Below are 25,842 nucleotides of genomic sequence, written 5' to 3' on the forward strand. Positions count from 1 at the left end.
GCGGGCCGCCGGGGCGGGGAAAGGGGGAGGGGAAAAGGTCTGAGGCAACTTTAATGAGGGCGCGAACGCCTCAGCCGCGTAGAGCACCGTGCGGCCGCTGGTGCCCGGGCCGCTGCGCTGAACACATCCCCGGCTACCTGCCCGCTGGCGAGCGGCTGGGGGGGTCGGCCCGCCCGGGCTGCGTGTGCAGCTGCCCGGGAAGTGTCTGATTCATTGCCCCGGGACGGGCTTTGCCGGGGAGCGCCGAGCATGGCGCCAGTGCTCCGCCGGCTGCCGAAGGGGGCGGGCCGGCGCCTGGGGGCGGGGCGGGGCGGGCTCGCCGCGCGCTGGCCTGAGGGGCCGTTAGACGAGCGCGCCGCCTGCCTCGCATAAGCGGGAAGGGGAGGCCCCGCCCCGGCCGGTCCCGCGCTGTGTGTGTGTGTCCGTCTGTCCGTGCTGCCGCCCGCCCGGCACGCCGCGGCCTGGGACGGGAGATGCCGCTCGCCGAGGCCGGGACTCTGGGCGCCGAGGAGCTGCCGTCGCCGCTCACCCGGCAGCGGATGCAGGTGAGGTCAGGCCGGCTCCCAGAGCGCCTGGTCCGCCCCATCCCCAGCGCGGCGTGCCTCACCTCCGGCACCGGCTGTTCCCGCCCTGAGCTGCCCCGGGCTGCGCTGCGCGGCCCCAGCTCCCGGCCCGGCCCCTGCCCCGGTCCCCTTCCCGCGAGCAGCGCCGTGTGCCCGTAGCGGGGCCGCCCCGGGCTGCGCCACACCCGCGCCCCCCTCACCCGGCAGGTTCCTTCCCCTCACGGGCCGCGGGGGCGGCGAGCGGCTCCTGCTGCCTTTGCCCAGCGCCCGGCAGCGACGCTCCGCTGAGCGAACACGGCGTGTGAGAGCGGCCCGGCCAGTAGCCCCGACCCACCCACGCACCCCCACCCGGGGCTGACCACAGCACAAAGATCCCCGTCCCCCCCCCGCCAATATTTAGCTGCCCGGCGCGGGGGGGGGGTGGATTGTTTCCTCGGCGCGGCTGAGTGGGGCGGCGTCCCGCCCCGGCGCCTGCCCCCGACATCTCCTGTCTGCACGGCCTGGCTCCCCGGCGTGCAGCCCTCCGCTGTGGAGCGCCTCTGCCGCCGGCTGCCCGCCGCCCTCCGGACGGCTGCGCTGCTGGGAAAGGCGGGGGAGCGAGGGGGCGGCAGGAGAGAAGTAAAGCCGGGTCTTCATCGCCGCATAATGCCTCCTCGCCAGCAGCTTCGGGCCGGCCGCGGGCGGGCAGGCTCTCAGAGCCGCTCCGCTCCGCTCCGCTCTGCGTGTAAGGTGACAGCGGTGGGCGAAGGGAAGCACGTGCTTACCCTCGGATCTGGAGGAGCTGCTGATGTTGCCGGCGGTCAGGGGGGGAGAGAGGCATTCTTTCAGGAGGAATGCTTCAGGCTTTGGGCTTCATCACTGAAGGCACCAGAAAATCCCAGCAGCAGCCGGGTTTGTTTTTTTACACTCCAGTGTTTGTAAAATTACAGCATGGTATTTAATATGCACACTAGTTTTCAAGTGAATTGTTCCTGTCGCTAGTTATCTACAGACAGTTGACTGGAGACCGGTTGCGGGAGCTGAGTTTTAGTATAGTATACTGTATTTATTTTTTTTTCAACTTTGTGTAGGAGCGGACACCTAAAGAAAACCCCAGTATGACCTGTGTATCAGGAAGAGCTGAACAAAGAGCCGTTTTAGAAAAACAAGTGAAAGTTCTTCTCACCCCCTTATCCATCAAAGAAGAGAAATGCAACAAACGTCTGCTCCAAAAACGCTTACTAGAAAAGTTTTCTAGTGATGAAGGCTCTTCAGAAAGAGAACTGAAAGTCAAGAAATCTGATGATGATCCCACAAGTTTGCAAACAAGAAATGTATCCTACAAAACTGCCAGCCCACAAGGTGTAATCCCCAATGTATCTTCACTTCATAATAAAAGTTGCATGGTGTCACCCACGAACACCTCACTTACAGTTGATCATGGTTCAGAAAACAATTGGGATACAGACAGTGAGGGAAGTAATTCAGATGTCTCTTACCGGGTAAGAAACCAAACATTATCAGTATTTTAGTGACAATATTCTCTTTTGCTTTTAGCTTCCTCAGTATATTCCTAGTGAAGCCCTCAATACCTTATTTGGTGTCTTTCACATTTTGAAATTTTCTCATTTACAAAATCATCAATACTTGAACTGTTTGCCCCTAGAAAATAGCGAAGAGGAGAACACTTTTTTTACTGTTTTGAAGGGAATACAATTTTACTTTTTTTAAAGATAAGAAAATAAGACCATGTTTTTCATTACTCAAGTTATCCTTCATTTTTGCATAACTGTCTTTCATCTTTTTCTTAACAATATTGTTAAGATAAGGTCTATTGTTATTGGCTGTAGGTAAATATTAGATTTTACTTAACATAATTCATCTTAAGACTGTCTGTAATGCATGAGAGACTCTTTCTTGCAAGCAATCATAGCTAAACAAAATCCCAATAACAAAAATCCGAACTAAGGCCTTGATCTTGCCACCGAATCCACAGAGGCCTTCCCGAGCAGTATCAGTTTCAGGAATGGTTTCTAAAAGTTTTGTTATCAGAAAAAGAAAATTACTCTATTTCTTTTATCATAGTGTTCAGTCTAGTCTCGTCTCGTCATTTCCTTGTATTCCCGTCTGTCTGCCTGCCTATCCATCTAAGTGTAAGAGAAAAGACAACCGATTGTAAGCTCTTTGGGGCAGGGTCTACCTTTTTGCCTTGTACTTGCCCAGGGCTTAGCACAATGGGTTCCTGGTCCATGACTAGGGATCCTAAGTGCCATGGTAATCCAAATAATAATTTTCAGAATGTACCATATTTCCTTTATTCTCTATAAGGTATCAAAGAAATAACACATAGCTTATTCCATTTAGGTCCAGAATTTTGCTTATGAGTATAATTGAAAGATGTATACCTGAATAATTTCACTCTTACAAAAAATTTAGATGGCTTTAGTTCTAAAAAGGACTCTATTAGTGAATTTTTCTATAAATACCAGATACAACTATTATAAAACAACCTAATATTGATACTTTACAGTTTGCAGTGTTGTTATAATTACCTCATGTATGCTTTCGTTGCTTGTTTATCAATGTAGTATTAAAGATATTACTGAAATAATTTTAACATCTATAAAGAACTTTGACACATCTTTAAAACTCCATATTCATGTGTGTTCCTGAGCCGTATGTGCAAAACACTTCTCTCTTTGTACAAATCCAGCTTAGTTTCTGTCAATATGTGGAATTAATAAAGGTTTTCTAAAGTTAACTGTATTGACTAGCTCCCCTGCATATTTCTTCAGATCTTCTTCAAAGCTCAGCAGATGTGCCTTCAAGAAATTTAATTCTGTTACCATTTCTTAAATATCAGATTTTGGGGCTGTGCTGTTTTATCCTTTCTTGTTGTGGTATATCTTTTTTGCGGTGGGGAGAGGAAAATGCTTCTGCAGAGGATAAAATGAAGAATCCACAGCTTCTTTTTATTAAAGCTAAATATGAATTGATATTGATGTTTGTCTGTGACTGGACTCTTTGATCACACTGACAGAGGTCTGTTAAAACACTACTATTTAGGATTTTGATGTAATGTGTCACTTCTTTCCCTATTCCTCCCAATTCCATTTTAAATAGTTTGTCTACTTTCTAGTGGTTTGTGCTGTTTTGCTTTTAATGACTTCATACTGTAACAGTTTTTTGGAATGGTGGAATGCTTGGTACTCCTCACTATGAAGTTAAATTTATTGTAAGAGATGCTTGGAACCTAAAATCTTGTCTATTTATTTTTTAAAAAAAAGCCATGCAGCTTTGTGCAGTGCTTTATCTTCTCAACAGTCCAGGCCCTTTCATGTACTTTGTGTAATATTTTAAATATCATCTTACAAAGTAATTGCTTTTGTTTATTTCGTGCAGGATGAATCTTCACAGCTGTCGGCCTATGAAAGAAAAAGACTAAAGAACATTACAGAAAATGCTAATTTTTTTGCTTCTCTAAAGCTGCTTGAGGTTTGTATGATGTCTGCTTAGAGTAACAATAAAATATTGCCACTCTAAATGTAATAGAAATTGCCATACCAAAACTGAGCTGTTCATCTAGCTGTGAAACATGTCTCTAACAGTACCCTACACCAGATGCCTTCAGAGAGAGGCATAAAATCTTCATTATGCACCCAACTTTGCAATGATATATCACAGTGATCAGATTATGCTTTGCGCATACTTTTTGATAGGGCTGTAATTTTTTGAAGGTTGGATTTCATTCATTAACATTTGTAAAGTATTTAAAACCTGGAAATCACTATAAGTGTGATGTATTACACTGCTACACATTGAAGGAAGTAGTCCAACAAGTTAAGATAGTGACATTTAAATGTTATCTACAGACGCAGATCCTGCTCTTCCTCTCCTTTCCAGATTCCTGCTCTCTCCTGTATACTGTTTATTCTTCGATAGTTCCAATCTCTGCTATTAAGGAGTAAGCTCCTTCCTTGGAAGTCTACTCTTTTGCTCACCCAGAGCTGGTTCTGAGTACTCTTTTGCTATTTCTTATCACAACAGCTAGAAGAGATGGAGGTGGAATTGTTCAGTCCCAGCTGGAGAGGCACAGAGAGCCCTAGCTTGGAGGGAATAAAGTTTATGCCCACCAAGACTCAAGCTCTGTGGTTGGGGGAGGAGCGAATGACTAAAGAGAATCTCAGTTGTCTCTGGAGAGCTCAGTGGAGACAAATTGAAGGCCCCCCCCCACTCCACTCCAGTGTAGTCCACTACACTCCTTCCTATCTGTGTACACAAACCGTTCTAAAATTCTGTGTCTAAAGAAATGAAACACTGAACAAGCACTCAGCTGTCCACCAATTTGCTCTTTATCCCTGCAGTTGTATGCTCAATTCAAGTCCGAAAGTGATTATAATTTTAGTGAATGCAACTGCTGATGTTACAGCTTTTATATATCTAATCCTCTCTTGATTCTTCGTCATAAATTCAATCTAATATAGGTTTATATGCATAGCCTTCTCTCTTAAAGTATGATTTCTGTTCAAAGTCACTTTCTCTGGTGCTTCTTGTTTAAGATTTTGTTTTTCTTAGCACTGCAAGAGAAATACAGGTATAGAATAGCAAGATAGACTGTGTTTTGTTCTTGTGCCATCTACAAAATTCAACGAGTGTTTTTGGTAGTCAGTAACACAACTTATGAGAACAAGAGGCGGAAACAACACAGCTTGAGTTTCAGATTTATTCCTTAATTTCTAGAATTGGAAGTTAAGAAAATTGTATTGGTAAACTGAACAAGTCAGATAATTCATTGAGAGAGAATAAACATGGAAATCTAATTTTTAGTTACTTCATCTGACTATAACTGCAGCATAATCACTAAGTTTCCTTTATTAACTGTATTGCACAAAAATATTCCAAAAAAACAATTGCTCATCTAAGATTTGCATTTCTACACTTTTCTTTAAAGTCAGCTGCAAGACTTCGCAAAATAGCAACCAGAGGACAATCTCATGGAATCAAAAGGTAAAATAACTGTATCTGAGAGATGCATCAGCTCTTTTTGCTAATTTTACTTTTTTCAAGATATGTATGCAGTATATATTTAAATTTGGATCTAGACCACTGATTACTTTAAACTGTCCATGTGACTCCTCTGTTGGTAGGTTTTCACTCAGTGTGTTTCTCTACTTCATCTTTTAAAGAAAAAAAAGAAAATGGTAGTATGAATATCTTTCTGGTCGAAATAGCATGAAAGTTGCTGTTGTAGTATTTTTAGTAAGATATTTCAAGAGCAACTTGTTCTTATAGAATCATAGAAATGTGGAGATGGAAGGGACTTGAAGAGGTCAGTTAGTAGGATATCTAACTTTTGATAGCTAAGAAGAAGAAATCTGATACTGGAATAAAGGGAAAGGGAGCTGGAGTGGAAGAATTTGAAAAAGGATAAAAGAGAGCATTAGCTATAGATATAATAGATGTAGAAATTCAGGCATTAAGTAAAAACAGGAAAACAAGCTACAGTACAGAGGAATAAGAAGAAAATAAAATATAGTATGGAAGACCATGTAAAGTGGATTGAATGAAGACTAGTGGTTGGACTGGAGGGAGAGAGATATTCAATTTGTACATTTCAGCAACTCTGGGATCGGCAAAGTAGAAGTATGTGTGTTAACGGGGTGTATTAGGGCATTGTTGAAAGAGCTCAGAGTTAAGCTTGCATGGGCAGCCTTAACTTTATATTTCCTGATTTCAGAAGTTTTGACTTTTGCTCCACTCACTGTTCTGTAAGGGGATGACCTATCACCAAGCAGCCTTAATTCTGTGATAACTTAGTTGTTTGCCCCTGTATAAAGAGAAGGAGTTGGGGAGAAAGAACAATGAGAAAGTGGATTATAAATGAAAACCAAAAATGTAATAAGTAAACATATTTCTAAGCAACATAGACTACAGACACTATGTGTTTATTGTAATTCTTTCGTAGACAAGCACCTGTCAGAGATGGCCTAAGTCAGGGGTAGTCAATTATTTTTTTGTCAAGGTCCAGATTGCTTGGTGAAGGTCTGGACTCCAGAGGGAGATTTTTCATGTCACAAGTGCCCCGTTCACATACGATGCTGTGTAATATACCCAGGGCCCAATGCAGGGGTAGTCAATAGGTGGACCACGGGCCAAATCCAGGCCACTAGAGGATTTTGACTGGACCACAAAACTCTGGGGGACCAGGGTCAGTTAGTGGGTGGGAGGAAGAAGGGGAGCTATTGCAGGTAGAGGAGTGATTATCATGTGCTGGCGTGCTTGGGGGAAGCTGGTGCCCGGGGCTGATGTAACTTGGAGGGGCCTCTGGACCCCCGGCCTCCCTGAATGGAGCCCCACCCCCACAGGGCTGACAGCAGGAGCCGCACCAGATGCCCAGGGTTGACTCTCAACTTGGGGGAGCAGGTGTGTCGTCCGTGTGTTTGGATGGTGCTTGGGGCGTCAGCCCCGCTGCAAGGCGCGCCTCTGGTGGTCTGGATTTGGATTGTGGGCCACCTATTAACTACCCTGACCTAAGTATATTTGGTCCTGCCTCAGCACAGAGGCATGGACTTGACAACCTCTCAAGGGTCCCTTCCAGCCTTACATTTCTATGATTATATGAGCAAAACACATTTCTAGAATGAATCAAAGCTAGATGTGATATTAGTCTGGGTCAAGGTTCTAGAAATAAAGGTCCAAATCTATTTTGGATTCTTTATGCTAAGAATCTGTTGCTTATTTGTATATGTATTGTTTGAATATTTGCATTCCTCTAGAGTTGAGCCCAAAAAGCCAGAAGATGAGCCAGTACGTCGAAGATCTATGCGCTTACAAAGAGTAGATCCATCAGGAGTTCCATTGCCAGAAATTCCAGCACAGCCAGAACCAGTAATTGATAAATATGTAAGATGGGGCAGGAGAAAGGAAGACATACTTGGCAGCTTTATGAAAACATGTTAGATTTTTATTTAGAGATATTTGATATTTTTAATCTTAATGGCTTTGACTGTGATGATGCTTATCTGTAATTGTTAAATAAGTTTTATTCTGTTAACTGCAGAGACTTGGGAAGTGTTTCATACAGTGAATATTATGGGTGAGATTCTTCCACCCTTATTCATGTTGAGTAGTACTTTGTTCCATGAAAAGCCGCATTGGCTTTTGTGTGGCTTCTTGAGACAAAGAACAGGAGAAGGTGACCTGTGAAAGTAATCTAGGGTAGTGCAGAAACAACGTAAATTGTATTCAAAATGACCTTGAAAGAGCATGCTCTGAGACGTTCTATGGAAAGGTAAATATGGTGGTAGAAGTGAGTGTGCAATAGTTAATTCTAAGTTCTGTGGCTCAAACTAAAGAAATGTGTGTAACATTGTAGAATCTTGATAGAATGTTATGTATGCTCAATTCATAGACTCAGAGCTGCGGCAGCATTAATTCAGATTTTTCGTGCTCTTTTAGTGTTTTCAGCATATCTTGAATCTAATTTTCCGTTAGCTTTATTTTTTTCCTGAGACATACTACCTTATTTGAGGAAGTTATACAGCAACATGTAAAATTATATTCCTATGTGAGCTGATAATTTACATTTTCTGTATAGCTGCTGAAATAATGCTAAACTTCTGCAATATAGTTGTTGAAGACAATGCTTCTCAGAGTCAATGAGGAGAGGAAAGGAAAGGGTATGAGGGGGCACTTGTTTTTACACACTTGTATTTACTATTTCCTGCCCTTCTCTCCTGGAATAAGATCTTTTTAGAAAAATTTCTTTCTGCACATTTCAATATCAAAGGGTAGATTTATGTTTGAGGCATATGTAAGAAGTAAATAACTGCCCTTTGCTTATTCATTTTTCTTGTTGAATGGACTGGTTGGGAAGCTGTAAAAGATGCACGGAGTATTTAACATTGTTTCTGCCCTTTAAATAGCCTCAGTTGCCACCTGGACCTCTTCCAATGGTACCTGCAAATCAGAATAAGAACAGTGAATTAACGGAGGTGTTTCTGGATACGTGGACAAAGATAAGTCAGGTACCTTTAGTCATAATTCACTAACTTTTTGTGCATTTAGCCTGAGCTCATAATATCTTTTTATGCCAGTAAATTTGTGCACAAATTTAACTTGTACTCTCTTTTTTTTTTTTTTTTTTTTTTTCTGTCTTACAATGCAGATAAAACCTAATGGTACTGAAAAACCCATATGTAACATAGGAAGGTAATCTATAAACAATTTATTTCTGGCAATTTTAACTTTTTTTGGGAAATATCTAACATTTTAATGATGTTGCCTAGATATAAAGCCAGTCTGAAACACATGATCCTGAGTGAAGATGCTGTGGCAAAAGTTGTCAAATATAGAATATATTCTGTGGCTATCCATCCTTCTGAAAGCAGAACCTTGGTGGCAGCTGGAGACAAGTCTGGACAGATTGGTCTTTGGGATTTGGTAAATTGCTTGTGTGATATCTCTTTGGGGTTATTGGTTTAACAGGAGAGGAGGGTTGTGCTTAGGATCCATCTATTGGGAATCTGATGTGGGGGAAGAAGTCCAATAACTGGTGAGAATAATTTTAGTAAATCTGATTAGAGAATTACTGAAGCAAGCCTCCACTGCTTAGTTGGTAACTTCTGTGAGACAATACGATTGTGTATGTTGTGAGAGTAGGCAATACAATTTTTATGTGCATGAGATTGGGATGATGGCAATGAGAGAATCATAAAAGATTAGAATTGGAAGGGACCTCGGGGTCATCTAGTCCAACCCCCTGCTCAAAGCAGGACTAACCTCAGCTCATGTCATCTCAACTAATATAAATAAAATTTGTTTTTTCATCACATACGATCATGCATTTGTTTATGCTATGTTGTCTCTCTCACCATCAGAAGTTGGTCTAATAAAAGATGTTGCCTTGGCCACCTTGTCTCTCACATTGTAGAAAAATTTAGTATTTGTTAGCATATCAAAACTACTACAATATATTTCATATCCCCTGGACTCTGACTGTAGGAATAACTAAGAATTTGATTTCAAAGTTCTTGTCTGTTCTTCTCTTGTGGCTTGTTTACTGTAGCCTTTTCCACTCTGGCCTTCCCAACACCACATCAGCTGCCTTATGTTCATACAAAATGAAGCTGCTAAAATAACCCTCCTTGCCCACTGTACTAAATGTGCCCACTCTCTCTTTGAATGTCTACTCTAGCTCCCTGTTTTTCCAATGCATTAAATTCAATTTTCTTGTCCTCATCTTTCAGACCTGTCATAATTCTGCCTTTCGCTACTTATTTGCAAATATCTTCTATTGTCACAATCCTCTCTGCCATAGATGCCCACCTTAAATGCTCATTTCCTCCGCTGTTTGCATTTTCTTGAGCCACCCTCCCTGACCTAGTGTGTAAAGCCACTGCCCTTCATGTCTTAAAAACCCTCCTCAAGATCCATTTCTGCCTTGATGTCTCCAAGAAATCAGTCAACTAATGTTAGCTAGATTGAGATACACAAAGATAACTGAATAATACCATCTATTTATAGGTTTAAAAAATCCTCATAATTTAGAGACATCAAGTTTTGCCAACCATTGTTACTACATGACCAGAGGAAGCATGATCCGGTGGTTCTGCTGCCAGCCGTCCCAGGTCCAGTTCTGAACCTTGCTGTAGAGACACTCTTTCTGATTCTGGGCAATGCATGTAGGGTGAAATCCTACCCCCATTAAAATCAATGGCAAAACTCCCTTTGAAGTCAAAGGGGCTAGACTTTACCCTTAGTGTCTCTGTGTGCCTCAGTTCCCTATCTACAAAATGGGAATAACAATTCTTCCCTACCTGATGGGTGTTATGAGGATAAAAGTATTAAAGATTGAAGTGTTCATATACTACAGTAATGGGGGACACAGAAGATCATTGATCTCTTAGGTACCTATTTTCATTACCCTTGTACTCCTTTTCCTCTATTGATTGTTTGCATTATGTCTTAAATTCTAAGAGCACAAGCTATATTTTTATATATATGCTTGTATAGCATCCTGCACCATGCGGTCACACTCTTGATAGGTGCCTTTGGGCATTGCAATACACCTAAATAACACCGGCTATGGAGTAACACAAAAAAACTTAGAATAAACTGTAAAACCCTCTAAAAGTGACCTAAAGTAGTTTTCTCTGTATCTGGATTTTTGTGACCTTTAATGTTCAATATCCACCAAGGGTAGGAAAAGTTTAGTTTGCAGTAAGGGAGATTTAGTTTGGATATTAGGACAAAACATTCTAACTATAAGGTTGTTAAGCACTGGAACAGCTTACCTGGAAGGAGATCGTAGAATCCTCATTCTTGGAGGTTTTTAAGAACAGGTTAGACAAAGACTTGTCAGGGATGGTCTAGGCTAGGGATATTTACTCCTGCCTTAGCATGGGAGTATGGACTAGAGGACCTCTTGAGGACCCTTCCAGCCCTACACTTCTATGGTTTTATGATATTGCAAACAAACAGAACAAGAAACAAATGCTTTTGCCATAAGCCTGGCCTCTCACTTCTCCAGTAGAATAAGGCAGGAATTATCACATTACCCATGTACAGATGTGTGTATTACACTTACAGAATTAATGTGCATGGACAACAAGATCCACTCACCTTCTTACATCCAAATGACTGATAAAGGCAAAGCAAGCTCTACTTTAAGCTCCTCAGGAAAGCTTGTAACACAAGAAGCTTGTGTTACTGATCAAGATATAGTAGCTGTCTTAGCTTTCTCTGAATTCAGTCTAGGTTTACTGAAGGTAGCCCAGGTTTTAGAAGGAAGATGGTACCAGCGCCAAAAAGAATCATTTGACTTCATTTTAAATTTTGATTGGATGCTGTAATAGGATTAGCATTATTAGAAAATAAGAGGTGGGAAAGTTTTAATGTTCTTTTTTTAACTCCCAAATTGAATGCAAACCAATTCTAGCAGTAAAAACAAACAGATGAGGTAGAACTTAAGTTGTAGCAGATGTTGCAGCTTCTACTCTCTAGGAGGTATAGTAACTATGAAATTGAGAGAAAATATCTGTAGCACATGTTGTACCATGATGAGGGGAAACGAAGTATGGGCCTTGCAGTAGTGTATTGAACTGCAAATTGTGAGTAAAGTCATACACTGTGCCCTCAGGAGAACTCATTGACATCAATAGCAGTTTATCCTGAGCAAGGACTCCAAAAATTTGCCTTTAGAGAGGCTCAAATAGTGCTAAATTGGCTATTTGTACTGCTGGAAGCAGTCTTGTTCTATTAGTTTACCTAGTGGAATGGGTTTGTTGCTGTGTGCAATCATTCAGAAAAGATTAAGAAAAAGCAAATCAATATTAGTTGAGAATTGAAACAAGTAACTTTTTGAAAGAGCAATAAATAATGTAAAAAGTAGACATGAATGGGTTAACCTATTGTGTTTATTAAATCTTTTTATTTTCAGAATTCTAAATATGAAGATGGAGTATATGTCTTTATACCACATAGTCAACCAGTAAGCTGCATGTATTTCTCTCCACTTAATCCTGCTCATCTTCTGTCCCTGAGCTATGATGGAACAGTACGGTGTGGGGATGTTACCAGAGCTATCTTTGAAGAGGTGAATGTTCATGCACTTCCATTACACATAAGTCTCCTTATGAGTCTCTCTCTCAAAAAAAAAAAATATATATATATAGCTATGAAGAATATTTAACCACATAATATCAAAAATAAGTTGTCAGCTCCTCAGATTGCTGGAAAGTTTACCACTGTTCCCTCATAAAGCTACATAAAGAAATCATAAAAATCTTTTTCATAAAAATAGAGGCCGGGGGGAGATCAGAAGCCTCTTAGCCAATCAAGTATCTGGACAATATGCCTTTGTTTTGATTTGGCTGCAGTGTTTTAAGAGAACATCCTCATAACATATCAGGGGCACCCTCTTTAACTTATTCTCAGTAAAGAAATCAGTTTCATGTTAAAATGAGTTTCATCTGCCTCTGACTTTTTACTTACTCAGTAAATGCTCTTCATTTTTTGTAGTATATTTTAAAGCAACAAATTTAACACCTCTAAAACCTTAAAGAATCGTGGTGCAGTGCAAAACTCCTGTTGGCTGTTCTCACCCTTTCCCCAGCACAACTGCTTGGAGCACCACAGAGGCCAAGTGGCACAAACATCCTATCTTTGCAGTTCCCTTCCCAGGATCCACAATTCCTCAGTGCTGTTTGCCTGTTTGCATGTAGCTTCTTCAAGTGTGGTGCTGCCAGTGGCCAAGTTCCTCTGGAGGGAGCAGGCATGAAGTCTTACTTTAATGTTGTTTAAAGTACCATTACCTTAAATGTGGATAATTGCCACTAGGAGGGGAAGCTGGCATGGACAAAGGCTCCTCATTCTGAGTTTGTTCCTCAAAGTCCATGGAGCTTGATCCTTCTTGGTGCACCTAACGAGGGGCTTCCCTGAGTTGGGAGGAGACAGAGCCAATGCTACCCACTTCAGTACCCAAGTGAAATTTGTTTGGTGAGTCTCTCCTTTGCTTGTGGAAACAGAGCAAGACCGTATGTGGGAGTTATAAATATAGGATTTGAAATACATTGTGTTTGCCATACTTTGCATTGTGTTCAGTCTTGTCCAAAATACAGAAAGTCTCTCTATTGCCATTCCAACTGGTCTCATGAAAAAGCTACTTAAATGGATCACTGATGCTGTTTTAATTGGTGTTACTAGTATAAATTAGTGTGAAAGGACATAACTATAGTTAAAGCAGATTACATTCCACTGAATGCTTCAATTACAGTGAATGATCAATATGGAAATAGTTGATTAGTCTGATTTTATTTTGAACTAATTATACATAAACCCCTTTTCCATACTTAGGTGCACAGAAGTGAAGAGACCAGCTTTTCTTCCTTTGACTTCTTGGCAGACAACGCCTCCACATTGGTGGTGGGACAGTGGAATGGTGATGTGGCTATTGTGGACAGACGGACACCAGGAACGTCTTCTGAACTTTCTGCAAACATTAATTCAAAGACAATAAGGACTGTCAATGTTCACCCTGTGAACAGACAGTATTTCATTGCTGCTGGTGCAACGTATGTACTTCCAAAATGTATTGCAATGATTTGTGTTCTTTAAGAACTCTGTGCAACCGTTTCAGAGTAAGGCACTAGGAATCAGATGTAAATGGTGTCAGTTTGGAGAAAGAGGCCATCTACCGATACTTGTGATAGAGAAATTTAGTTTTTTAACTTAAATATATATATTCAAGGTTTTTCTGATCATGTTGGAAAATGTTCTGTATAGAAAATTAAAATATGATATAATTTGGTTTTCCCTAATATTTTGGTGTTGGGAGTAAGAAAAGGACCTTATGGGACACTGTTTTTGGGAAAAGGGGGTTAAAAATACCAGAACACCCACAGCTATCATTTTCATGGATGGTGCCACTTCAAAAATATTGAGTAGCCTCTTTTTTTAATGATCCTTGGGAAAATAAAGGCTTTTGGTAATGGCTTATGAAGGCATTGATGTTTGTAATTACTCTTTGCCTTGTGAGTGGTGTAGGCAGGATATACTATACATTCTAGTTGTTAAAAGGCAATTATTACTATTGTATTTAGATTTTTTTTACAGTGCAACTAGTGTACTCTGTTCCCCCACTTCCATGTAAGTGGAAACTGAAAATTTAAATTTTAAAGATTATGTAGCTACTTCACATTGTAGTAGTTATGTAACTATACTTCACGTTCCATAGTGAAATCTCTTATAAAATGGCTCTGTGTGTTATGCAGGAACGTTTGCATTTATGATACTCGATACCTGAAGCCTAATGGAAACAAGCCTATAAGCTCTCTCAGTGGACACACAAAGAGTGTTGCTTCTGCATATTTCTCACCTATTACTGGGAACAAAGTGGTGACAACATGTTCTGATGATAAGTTAAGGTAAGAAGGGAAGGGAAGAAAGATGATAAAATTAATACAAAAATAAAATTCACTGTCTAATATTCATTCTTGATAGCTATTTCTTAACATTTTTAAGTAGAATTTCTTGTAATATTTTTTTATAACAAATGATTTTGCTTATATTTTGCCCTTATTTCTCTTTAGAATCTGCAGCTGTGATTGTAAATAGACATAGACTAAGGCTAGCTTTTCAAAAAAGCTGGTTAATGAATCCATGTATAGCAGTTACAAATGCTGAGAACCTGAATTTCTTCAGTGTTGCTGCTGAAGAGCTGGTGGTTTTTTTAATGTTGTCTAGAGTTGGATAAAGCATATGACCTAATTAGGACCGAATTCATAGTGTGGACTGTATTTTTAAAAAATAGTCTCACTTTTCATGCTTTCAGTTTGTGTTCATTATTTAAATAATCTTGCCATCTAAGTACCTGATTGCATCCACAAATTGGACACTTAAATGTTTAAATAACCTACATTGCATCACAGAATTGTAGGCACAAAATGGGAGGCCTGGCTAAGGCTAGGTTGAAAAATCTCACATGCTATTTTGTATAGGGCCTGGGTTTTTTTTTTTTTTTTTAATTCAAATTCTTTCAAGAATGTATACAATAATCATACTACTCTAATTTACATGTTAAAGAAATGTGAATGAGAGGACAATGAAAAGAACAGAGAGTAAACAGCAGGCCTCAAGTGCACCAGCTTCATCTTCTGGCCCTGTGCTTTACCTCTGTGTTATCCATGGTACACGCTATTGCTCAGGAATTGGACTTTTTAGCCACTTCTGATGCTGCAGCACCACACAGTAACTGAACTGTTTTGGTGCTTACACCATCAGCTTTCAAGATGGATGGTTTCCATTAATTCATAAATTACATGTATATTTTTGTCTACTAATTCTGTGTAGACATGAGAAAATGCAGCTACTTGAGTTCTTGTGTGTTGCTTGCAACACATCTTTACAGCTCCATATTTACAAGACATTCAAAGACATAATCTTAAAAAGTAGGGTGTGATATGGAGCCAACCCCAGTAGTAAAGACTCCATACATCTTTGCAGTTTGAACAAGACACACATAGATGTTCAAATATTCCAGACATACTCTTTAAAGAGCATATTAGGGGGTCTGTGTGAGCTTTCTACATTGGGTAACCCTCCACTCCATCGGCTGTGGAGCCAAGAGTGGGCACAAGCACCTTCATAGACTAAGGTCAGAAGGGATCATCACGATCATCTATTCTGACCACCTGCACGTTGCAGACCACAGAAGCTCAAGGGCCAGGGGCATAGGGTTGCTGGTGGGGAGGGGGCCCTAGAAGGGGAAGAGGGAGGGTCAAGTGGAAGAACAAATCTGTGCCTCCCCTCCTCCCAAGTTAAATTGCCCTCTGGCAGCCCCTGTTCCACTCTAATGCTATAAGTTAACAAACAAAAAAGTAATTCTGTTCCAAAATACAAAAACTTGCTTTAGAATGCATATTTGTTAATGGAATCAGGACTTTAACACCTGTCCCTGAATTGGATTTTACAAATAAATCTTGTTTTTATTTAAAAATATATACCTTTTACATACGTGTGTGTGTATGTATATAATTTTGTGACTTGCTTTACCTTACAGAGTCTATGATACGAGCTCTTTATCATCTACGATTCCTCTGCTCACTGCTATCAGGTAAGTTACGTATGCCAGGGCTAAGAATCTGGCCTTTTGTGGCTGCTTTGCATTGCTGTAAAACTTGATGGAGGAAGCACCAGGTAGCAGAGGGCTGTTATAGTGACTTCCACTGCAAAAACAGGGCATGACTAGGGTTTGCCTAAACCTGGTGATTCTCCAGCTGCTAGAACAACCCTTGGTGTCATAGGCAGCTGCATGAGAGAGAGCAGCTCTGACTGAGGACTGGCTTTGATCCTCCGCTAAACCAAGGATCAGGGTTGTGGAAGGCCCAGATTTGGTTGCCCAGCCACCCTGCTCCAGGCACAGCTGAGATACAGCTCAAAGTTGAGACCACGAAGTTTGTGAGGAGGCTTTTAATATCTTTCTGTAAAACTAGAGCAGTGGTTTCCACCCTGTGGCCCACCGCTCCTCTCCTGCTGGCTGCAGAAGGGAGCCGCCACCTAAGGAATCAAGCAGGGTGCGTTGCCGTGGGCTACAAGACCGGTGCAGTTTCCTTGCTACAGCCAAGGGGACGGGAGATCAGCGCTCCCCTCCCTCTGGTTGTTGCAGAGTACATGGCAAAGTGCTCCTCCTGGGTCCATAGGCACTGGGGTCCCTGCTGGAGCCAGAGGGAGGGGAATACTGATTTCCTGTTCCCCTGGCTGCAGAAGGCAGCCACTGGCTAGGGACCCAGGTGGAGCGCACAGGGCTACAGGATGCGTGCGGTTTTCCTGCTGCAGCCAGGGGGACGGGAGATCAGCAAGGAGGAAGCCTCCTCACTGAACTCCTGCTGTCTGGCTGCAGTGGGGAGGGGGGCATTGCTGGTGGAGCAGCCTGGACATACCACGCTTGAGGAGGGGCAGGACTCTAAAAATCAGTGCCTTCTGGTTTGGCTGCACTTAGCAGGCCACCCACCTTAGCTGCCAGGCCATGTACTTCAGTGTGTAGTGACAGACACTCATCTACACGAGTACTTTGTCTGTGAGTGTGTGACATATGGTGAGTAACCGGTAGGTGTAAAATAGTGAATGTAAAAATGAGCACAGTAGTATCAAAATGTTCACTTTAAATATGTAGTGATTTGTAGTCCTTATGGTATATACATCAATACATTTTTATGAGTTGATAGACTGGTGGTACTTCAGGGTTGTAAAAAAGATATTTGTAGCCCTCAAGCCAAAAAGGTTGGGAACCACTGAACTAGAATAGGAAAGCCTGCTTTGTCCCTGCACTTGAGACATTTTTCTCATGATTCAGGGTGTGGTCTCCTTGGTGTTTTGTCTTTCTAAAATTATTTTGTAATTCTAAAAATATTTTGTGGTTGAACAAGATGCCTAAAGCAACATGTTTTGTTAGTAAAGAGCACTGCTTGCGAATGGAGGAACCTTTCTTTGCCTTATTCCCTTTCCTTCATCCCCACTTCTCTGAAGCCTGAAGCCTGTAAATCCTTTCTGTGAACAAGAGAGATTGGATTCCTGCCCTCAAATCAGTCATTGCCACTTCTGGGATAGCTAAGGGGTTGGTATTAGGTCTGACTGGCCTGATAACTGTAACTTTTGTATTTTAAAAAGGGCTTAATGTTTTTCCTTGTATTTGTATCAAAAGATAACCCCAGAGCTTGAGTACCTTTACAGATAGTTGCCTATTATGTCAGAGTATCACTTGCTACACTTTTCTTGCCTTTACTCCTCCTCTTCTCCTGTTACAGTCCCTTCCTCCTCTGATCTGTTGAGTAGTGTTGGATGGTTCTGGAAAGTGCCATCCTCAAACTCGTTGAATATGGTGATGGCTAGAAGGGGAGAATAGACGTGTGGCTAATGGATACTCTAAACAAGAGCACTTGAAATGGCAGTATTTAAATGTGCATTTTGCTAAATTCATTGTTTTATTTTCATGTCTTCTATCTATCTAGACATAACAATAACACAGGACGCTGGTTAACTAGGTTCAGAGCAATATGGGACCCTAAACAAGACGACTGTATTGTGGTTGGCAGTATGGCACGCCCAAGACAAATAGAAATCTTCCAGGCCTCCGGTGAACAGTTGCACTCCTTTTATAATGTAGATTACCTTGGTTCTGTTTGTTCTATCAATGCCATGCACCCTACAAAGAATATCTTAGTGGGTGGTAACTCCAGTGGCCGTCTCCACATTTTCAAGGATTGAAAAGGTTGCTGACTTTTTTTTCCTACATAAAATATGTTCAGTATGGTTTAAATTGTTTAAGTTCTTTATGTTTCTCAGGACAAAGATATACATTAAAATGTTTTAAATTAAATTTTTATTAGTTTGGAAACATTCCTTATTTTCTTTCTTTAAAAAAAAAAAAAAGTTATGACCGTTAAATCTGTAGCAGTCATATCACACCAGCCAATGGTGAGTGCTTTGTATACAAGTACGGGCAAAGTTGCATCCCTAATAAAAAGTCATATTTCCTAAAGCCAGTTTAAGTATGACCTTTAACAGATATTGACCGTATGTAGTTCTAACACTAGACCTTTCCTTATCTGATTTAACAGTATGGAAAAACCCTAAGATTGGGCCTCAACTTGCTTTTCAGATGTAGTACCTCACCTTGTGGCTTTCCTGAAATTTACTGTAAGTTCACTGAACAGCATAGTCTGTGTTTTCATAAAACATCCATTTAGTAACGTGTCTGACATGTTGGCATGAAATCTTACTCCCACAATTTTATAATATTGGTGTGTATAACTGGACGCTGTCAGATGCACTGAGAATTGGATAAAGAAGATAATAAATAGCAATACATTGAGTTGAGTAATTGTTTTGGGATGCTGCAGTAGGTAGGAACTATAATTTTATGTAACCTCTTCACTAATATTTGAAATGGAAGTAAGCAGCACAGTAATGAAATTTCACAAATGTTGTGAAGTGTAGAGCTGGGGGGGGGGGGGTCACTGTGTGGGCTCACTACTATCATGGTAGCACCTACAAACTCCTGTCAGGGATTAAGGCCCCAGTATGGTAAGCACAGTAGTTATGTAACGAAGAAGACAGTCGCTGCCCCAGAAAGTTCACATTCGACATACAGAGAGGGGTGGGGTGATTTGAGGGGATGAGGTAACAATAAAATAACAGGATTTTGCAGAAAAGCACAAGTCACATGTTGCTTGCTTATTGGTTTCATTGTGAAGGTGACACCAGCTAAGGTTGCAGCAGGATAATCTCTTTAAGATATTCAATAATATGGTGGAAAGAAGTGAGCCTTCCCCTCTGCAGCTGAGGGCTTTGGATGTGGAGGAACAACTGCCCATAAAGACTCAGTTCTGTCTGAGTGAAAGGACCGGAGGCAAGGGCAAGGTGTATATGGTGATGAATAGTACTAAATGCCACAGAAAAGTCCAAGAGGAAGAGTGGATGCATTTCACGTAACTATGAATAGCAAGTGGTCTTCTACCAGAGCAACAAGTCTCTGTATCATGCTCTGGCCTGACCTGAGAAGGAACAAATGTACTGATTGCTGACAAGTGGCATTGGAGATAATTTTTGCTAGCTTCTTGATTTTAAGCTTGTTTAGAAAAGGGAGGTGGTGTGTAGTTTGTGATACTCCAGCATCAAGAAGTGGTTTCTTTTAGTATTGGTTGGGAGTATTGTATCTTTGAGTGTAGATGCTAGATGGTCGGTGTCGTCTTTGATGAGAACAGTCCCTTTTAGGAGGAGGTTACAGGTGTTTGCCTCACTGTCTTCCTTAACCGTCGGGCAAGGGATCCAAGTTGCAAGTGGTGACACTGACTGCTCTCAGTGCTTCCATGACATGCTTACTTGTGTGATGGGGCTAAACTTTGCATGCAGGGTATGTGTTTCTGGTCCTGCTCTCAGCTTGTTCTTGGTGGCTGGAGGCTATCCCAGACCTGGGTGATTTTCTGAGAAGTAAGATAATTCTTGGCAACAGGAGATGAGTTATTGGGCTGAGGGGAGACAGTTTGGGTCAAGGGGCAGGTTCCATATTCCCTGCTATCCCACGAAATCACTGGGAACTGGGTGAGCCTCCGAACACAACTGCCATCGTTGCTGCTGTGTCTCGCTGGGAGCGGAGACAAATAGCAGTGACAGTGGCACGCAACCACTTCCATCCCTCAAGGGCAGGAGGCGAAGCCCCCAAATACATCCCTGGAATCTGGGGCAGTTGCTGGCCTCAGACAACACGATGAATGGGGTCCAGCGGAGGAACAAGGGGAGTGGCATGTTAAGAGATTTGTCCCTTGGATTTCAACAGCACCAGGTTGGACACTGACAAGGGTCGGTCCTGGGGCCGGTTTTGTTCAACATCTTTATTAATGATCTGGAGGATGGGGTAGATTGCACCCTCAGCAAGTTTGCGGACGACACTAAGCTGGGGGGAGTGGTAGATTAAGGTAGGGATAATACAGAGTAACCTCTGGAGGATTGGGCCAAAAGAAATCTAATGAGGTTCAACAAAGAAAAGTGCAGAGTCCTCCAGAAAAGGACCTGGGGGTAAAGGGCACTGCCCAAGGCAGTGCGGGGTGGGTGTTTTACTGCGTGGGTGTACTTTCAAATCATTGGTGCACAGTTTCGCTAGATTAATGGTCTTTCCCTCTTTAAATTTTTGTTATACACACTCGGTATTTGCGGGTGGGGAAATATTACTTCTCGGAGGCACCCAGGGAGTTTTCTTAGATTATGAGGTGGGGGGGAAGGGGTTGAGCTGATTCTGTTCTGTAGTAACAGGAACTCCTGGATTTTGAGCTGGGCCCTTGTTGCTGCCTATACCACCTGGCAGAAGGGTTACATTGATGCCTAATTCACCTGCAAAACATTAAAAACTAAAATACGATACAAAAGGTCATTACACTTGCCTGGATACAAACCTTCATTGTTCAAATCGAAGGCACTTCTGGTCTTAACTGACAAGTGGGTCTTGCAAGAGTCTGCTGAAATGAGATCACTTTAACGCACCATCTGACCACTCTGCAACACAATGGTGACCTCTGCAGTGGGTAACCAAAGAGGTGGTGCCATTTTCTGCCTTAAACTTCTGGCCTGGCTGGGCCTTCACTCTTGAAGCCAGAACTGTGAGTAGTTTTCTGTCCTGCTGACTTGCTGGTGGCTTCAAAATGCAAGTACCTTTGTATTCCCTCTCTCCATGTAAGCCATGTGTAATGAGTTCTGTTGTGATAAGTAAGCCATGGAGTGGCACCATACCCAGCAGAACAGGAAGAGAGATCAGAAGGAGGTAAGTGTGCCTGTCTTTCTGATGTGCTAGATTCATCTTCTTGCTATATAGTGTCAGCTTCGATCATGGCAGCAATACATGTTTATAATGCAGCCTGCCTGCATCATCTTTCTGGTTCAGTTAAGCACTTCAAAGGATGGATTTTTAGAAAACAAAGCTAGTCAACAAGAGTGAAGGCAAATTTGTTAAAAGCCATGCAGATGCCTGTAATGATGCAGTGAGATCACTTTCACATTAAGGCTGAGAAGTGTTTGAAGGGGGTGTGTAATTTTGGAATTTTTCTGCTTGAGAGGCCCACTTCTGCACTAACTTTTTTCAGGGGGAAGTTAGAGTGAAGTTAAGGATGCAGAATTTGGACCATAGTGTTTAAGGGCTAATTTCTGCAGTTCTTGACCAAGTAAAATCCCTGTTAAAGCTGTAAACCAGTCAGATAAGCAATTTATTTAAAAATAAAAAATGCCAACTCTTGTTTTCATGATACTTAAATATTTATTTAAATTTAAAAATACTTTTCATGGCACCAATGATTTTATGCTAACTACATACTGAATATGTAGAAAAAGGTACATTGTTTTGGAGGAAAAAAATGTAACTTACAGTATTTGGCACATGAAAGGTTAACTTCTATGAAAACTAAGAAATTCACATTTTCTGGTATTTTTACCCTCTACTGCTTAAAGATGCAGTACATTATTCTTTATGAAGAATTTTGCTTCCTCTGATATAAGAACTATGGAAACGACATTTTATACAAATGACAGATAAAACTAACTAGCAAAACATGAAACACATTATGGCACAGAGAAAAAAACTCTTTTAAGATTAAAAAATTGCTGACTGTAATGGTTTTAGGCCAAAATGCCAGGTGAAAACTGCAAAAGGTTAAACAAGGTATGATATTTGTCACTATTCTAAAAGCAGATAGATGCAAAAGTTTTTTTAAGGTCAGTATGTCCTATGTTGTGGTTTTTGAAAATGTTTAATGTACAACATATTGGAGCGGAACCTTTCAATGAATGGTAATGTATTATGGCAAACAAGTAGCATTAGTAATGAAGACAATGGGATACTGTATCTTTAACCTAGGATGGAAAATGTCTAATTTAAGACTATCACGCACTGCATAGAAACACCATTTACTACAGACTGAGGTAGGAACACTACACTAAAAGTTAATTTTGTGATGTTGCATAAAACAGTATATACTGATGTAAAAATCTATCCTTTTTTCTCCTCGTGGTTGGCCTTCACAACATAATCTAACTGAGAATTGTTAACTTGAATGCAAAACTTTTTCAGCTCTTCTGACAATCAAATGGCTAACTTTTAAAGTAAAGTGACACATGAAACTGCGCTTTTTAGATCTCACAGACTAGTAAAATGGACCTTATTTATTGCAGTGGCAAATAGTCTAACTGACTTCCAGGATTATTCTCCATATTGATAATTTAACACTTAGCAAAAGCACATAATAAATGAGCAGTTCAGGACAACTCATAACTCATCTTCAAAGAGAAAAGGTGTGTGCGCACACACTCTGAGCAGTGCTTGAACTTGTGTGCAGACACGATTGGTGATGTAGAAAATGTAAATCAGACTTTAAAAATGGGGTCTATGGCCTCAGCTTGCTTAAAATCTCTCCCTGAGATGAAATGACTCTTGCTATTCTGCTTTCTTCAACATGTCCAGCTTCTCTTAAAACCGAACAAATAGTGATTATTGCTCCCTTTACATGTGGGCTGCTATCTTTGCCTGGTAATCAAAGGTTCAAGTGTTTGTTCAACAATAGAAATTACTTAATTACACTTTTTTTGCTTAAGCGCACATCTTATTTGTCCAGTTTTTTCTTTTCAGTGTTGCCTTCACTTCTGTAATTCTGCTCTTTATCTTCGAATTTTTTCAAAAAATCTTTTTTTCCAAAACTTGTAATGGGTTAGTCTGCTGTTAGAATTCCATTCTACAAAATGTTTATTCTCAGATAATTGGCTTACTCCAATCATTTTGTACATCACACTATGTTCACCTAATTCAGGAAGTAAAAAAAAAACAACAAAACCCCAAAAACGTTAGTATCACTATTAAAATGCTATTTTGTTAAAATATAGGTTGAACAGTCTTTTTTTGTACAAAACATGTACAACTTTCTGAGACAAAATGTATTCCAAATAAATCAGGTATGGTTACTAACGACACACCCAGACTTTGTAGAATACAATGGAGTACATTTATCTACTGTCCCGACATACTAAGGCCTACTGGAGTTGGGGATTTAACACCTATGGTAAACGCCACCCCTGCGGAGCACTAAAGGTTCAAGGTTTAACATATAGTCCCAAAAGCCCTAAATTGTAGACTAGGTTACTATTAACGTCTCTCTGCTATTTAAAGGAGCAGATTTACCCTGCCTTACTTGGCTTCCCCATTTCATGCCCACTCTGTTATTTGTGAAAACGTTTCTAAATCGATAACGGCTGCTATTGTACCAGACCACTTTCTAATTAAAAAGCAATTTGCCAGTTAAGAAGCTCTGGTTTGTAAAACGATGATCTCCTTAAAATAATCATTTGAATGTGGAAGTGCGGTGCACAGAGGCAGGTTTAATAATGAACCAATACACTAGTATTTAAATTACGACTCAGTAGCACCATTACTGAAGCTCCTACGTGTAATGCAATATCTCTAGGCTTGAACTAGTGTCTCAGCTATTGGCTGACATTAATACAATAATCAGTAATAAAATAAATTCCTCTTATTTGATACTTTCAAAGTAATACATCTATGAAAATTTAAATCTTAAAATTATTCAGCAAACTTCAAGGATGAAAACTGAATGGCTGAGCGCTTCAGGGAAGTGGCGCTCTAAAGAAATGTGGTTTTAATCTGGCATAAAGCTATCCCTTTCTTCTTCCAGGAAACAAACATCCTAGGTCGTGGTGTACTTTGATTCATGAAAGGAGGACTTAGTTTATGGGCCGATGGTGCCACGATGGATCCCATTTGCTGGGAACTGGTAGCAGGTATCTTCTGAATCCACCTGGCTAGTTTTTAGGAAGTCATGCCTTCAGGTGTCAATGAGCAGGCTCAGCACGGAGCGGACTTTGCAGGCAAACCATCGCCTGAGGGGACAAAAGTATTGATAATGGAACTGTTCAAACTCGGGGGTCTGGCGAATATCACGGAAAAAGGCAATGTCAAGGTCAGACTCGGTAAGGATGATCAGGAGAAGGAGCAAAACAAAGAGGAGTCCAACTGTCACAAGGAGCAAACGGAGGACACTTAAAACAAACTTATTCACCTGTGCAGCTTGCGTTCCGCCATTGCCACCAACACCCTGACACAAGGCTTTCAACTCGCCTCCCATCTCCTCGGCCTCCGTGGCAGTAGGTGTGTTGGCTTCAGACTCCTTCTCTTCTTCGATACTGCAGGGGGCACCATTGATCTGCCTGGAGAGCAGCATCAGCTCCAGGCTGTGTTCTGCCACGGGCGTGGGCAGCACGCTGTCCGAGGGGCTGTAGATCTCGTCCGAGATGACGGCCACGCGCTCGCTGCTCTCTGCTCTGCCGCTGCGTGAATGAGGCATGAAAGCATCGCTGTGCGAGGCGGAACGCACGGGGGTCGAGTGAGCGCTGTCCCGCAGGGACTCCAGGCCTGGGGAGGGAAAGACAGCAGGGTGAGAGGAAGAGGGTGAGCTGTCCGGCAGATAGGGTTAGCGAGTGTGTGCGCAGCCCTTCTGCACAGAACAACAGTAACGCAGCGTTCACACAGCCCCGAAGGGGCTCAAAGGGCTTCACACGTACTAGAGACACATGTGAGGGGGAGGTAATCTCTTACTAGACCAGCTTTTGAGGGAGAGAGACAAGCTTTCGAGCTTACACAGAGCTCTTCTTCAGGCCACAAATACTAAAGAACTAAGCCTCAGACACTGCCCTTGAGTGCGTTGTTTTCCCCATCTTCTGGATGGTGAAAATGAAGCATAGACAGGAAAGAGCCCCATGTTTTCCTAGTGTCTGCTAATTGTGGGCACCCAACGGGAGCTGTCTGGTCAGATCTTTTTCAGAAGTAAGCAGCACCCATAATTCCAGATGAAATGAATGGGAACTCTGTCCACTTAACATGTCCTGAAAATCAGGCCCCGTTCACTGAAATTGGGCACCTAAAAATTAAGGAACCAAAAGTTAGTGGACACTCCTGAACACTCTGGCATAAGTAACTTAACCAGGGTCACAGAGTGAATCGCTGCCTAAAATTGAAACTCAATACTCCCGATCCCTAATCCCATCTAAGCCCTCCTGTCATGTGCCTAAATGCGTTAGGTAAAGAAGCAATCCTAGGAAAAAGTGCTTATTCTAACTTTACAGCTTTCTCTAATTATGGGGGAGCGGGGAGAGAGGGCGTCAGAGCTGCACCACAGTTAAGGCATTTTGCAGCTTCTGTTTAAAGTTTGATTTTTTCCAAGTGCTCTAAAATCTACATGCAGACGTATTGCCT

At 41.6% G+C, this 25,842-nt stretch overlaps 2 protein-coding genes across 9 annotated transcripts in view; one reads left to right on the forward strand and one right to left on the reverse strand.

Annotated features, from left to right (window-relative positions):
- Positions 1–55: 55 nt before the first annotated feature.
- On the forward strand, positions 56–18,417 carry WDR76 (WD repeat domain 76). Of its 2 annotated transcripts, none has more exons than XM_067555439.1 (13): positions 56–545; positions 1,634–2,044; positions 3,945–4,037; positions 5,494–5,549; positions 7,319–7,430; positions 8,468–8,569; positions 8,710–8,753; positions 8,831–8,984; positions 11,983–12,138; positions 13,398–13,615; positions 14,315–14,467; positions 16,102–16,155; positions 18,050–18,417. In XM_067555439.1, the coding sequence occupies exons 1-13, from the start codon at positions 474–476 to the stop codon at positions 18,303–18,305; spliced, it is 1,881 nt and encodes a 626-aa protein (XP_067411540.1). In that variant the 5' UTR covers positions 56–473; the 3' UTR covers positions 18,306–18,417. The 2 variants fall into 2 exon arrangements, with proteins under 2 accessions (XP_067411540.1, XP_067411539.1); XM_067555438.1 differs by having other exon boundaries at positions 58–545; positions 7,319–7,445.
- A 3,403-nt stretch (positions 18,418–21,820) lies between these two features.
- FRMD5 (FERM domain containing 5) overlaps positions 21,821–25,842 on the reverse strand; it is a 305,266-nt gene continuing 301,244 nt past the window's right edge. For 4 of the 7 annotated variants that reach the window (XM_067555447.1, XM_067555443.1, XM_067555441.1 and 1 more), the window contains one exon: positions 21,821–25,002. In XM_067555447.1, the coding sequence (XP_067411548.1) occupies positions 24,416–25,002 (587 nt within the window). In that variant the 3' untranslated portion in view covers positions 21,821–24,415. The remainder of the gene's footprint in view (positions 25,003–25,842) is intronic. The other 3 variants (XM_067555446.1, XM_067555445.1, XM_067555444.1) reach the window with 1 other exon arrangement.

This window comes from Emydura macquarii, unplaced genomic scaffold (genome assembly GCF_026122565.2).
Source record: "Emydura macquarii macquarii isolate MOO-44397 ecotype Brisbane River unplaced genomic scaffold, CSIRO-AGI_Emac_v2 contig_1644, whole genome shotgun sequence".
Classification (NCBI taxonomy): Eukaryota; Metazoa; Chordata; order Testudines; family Chelidae; genus Emydura; species Emydura macquarii.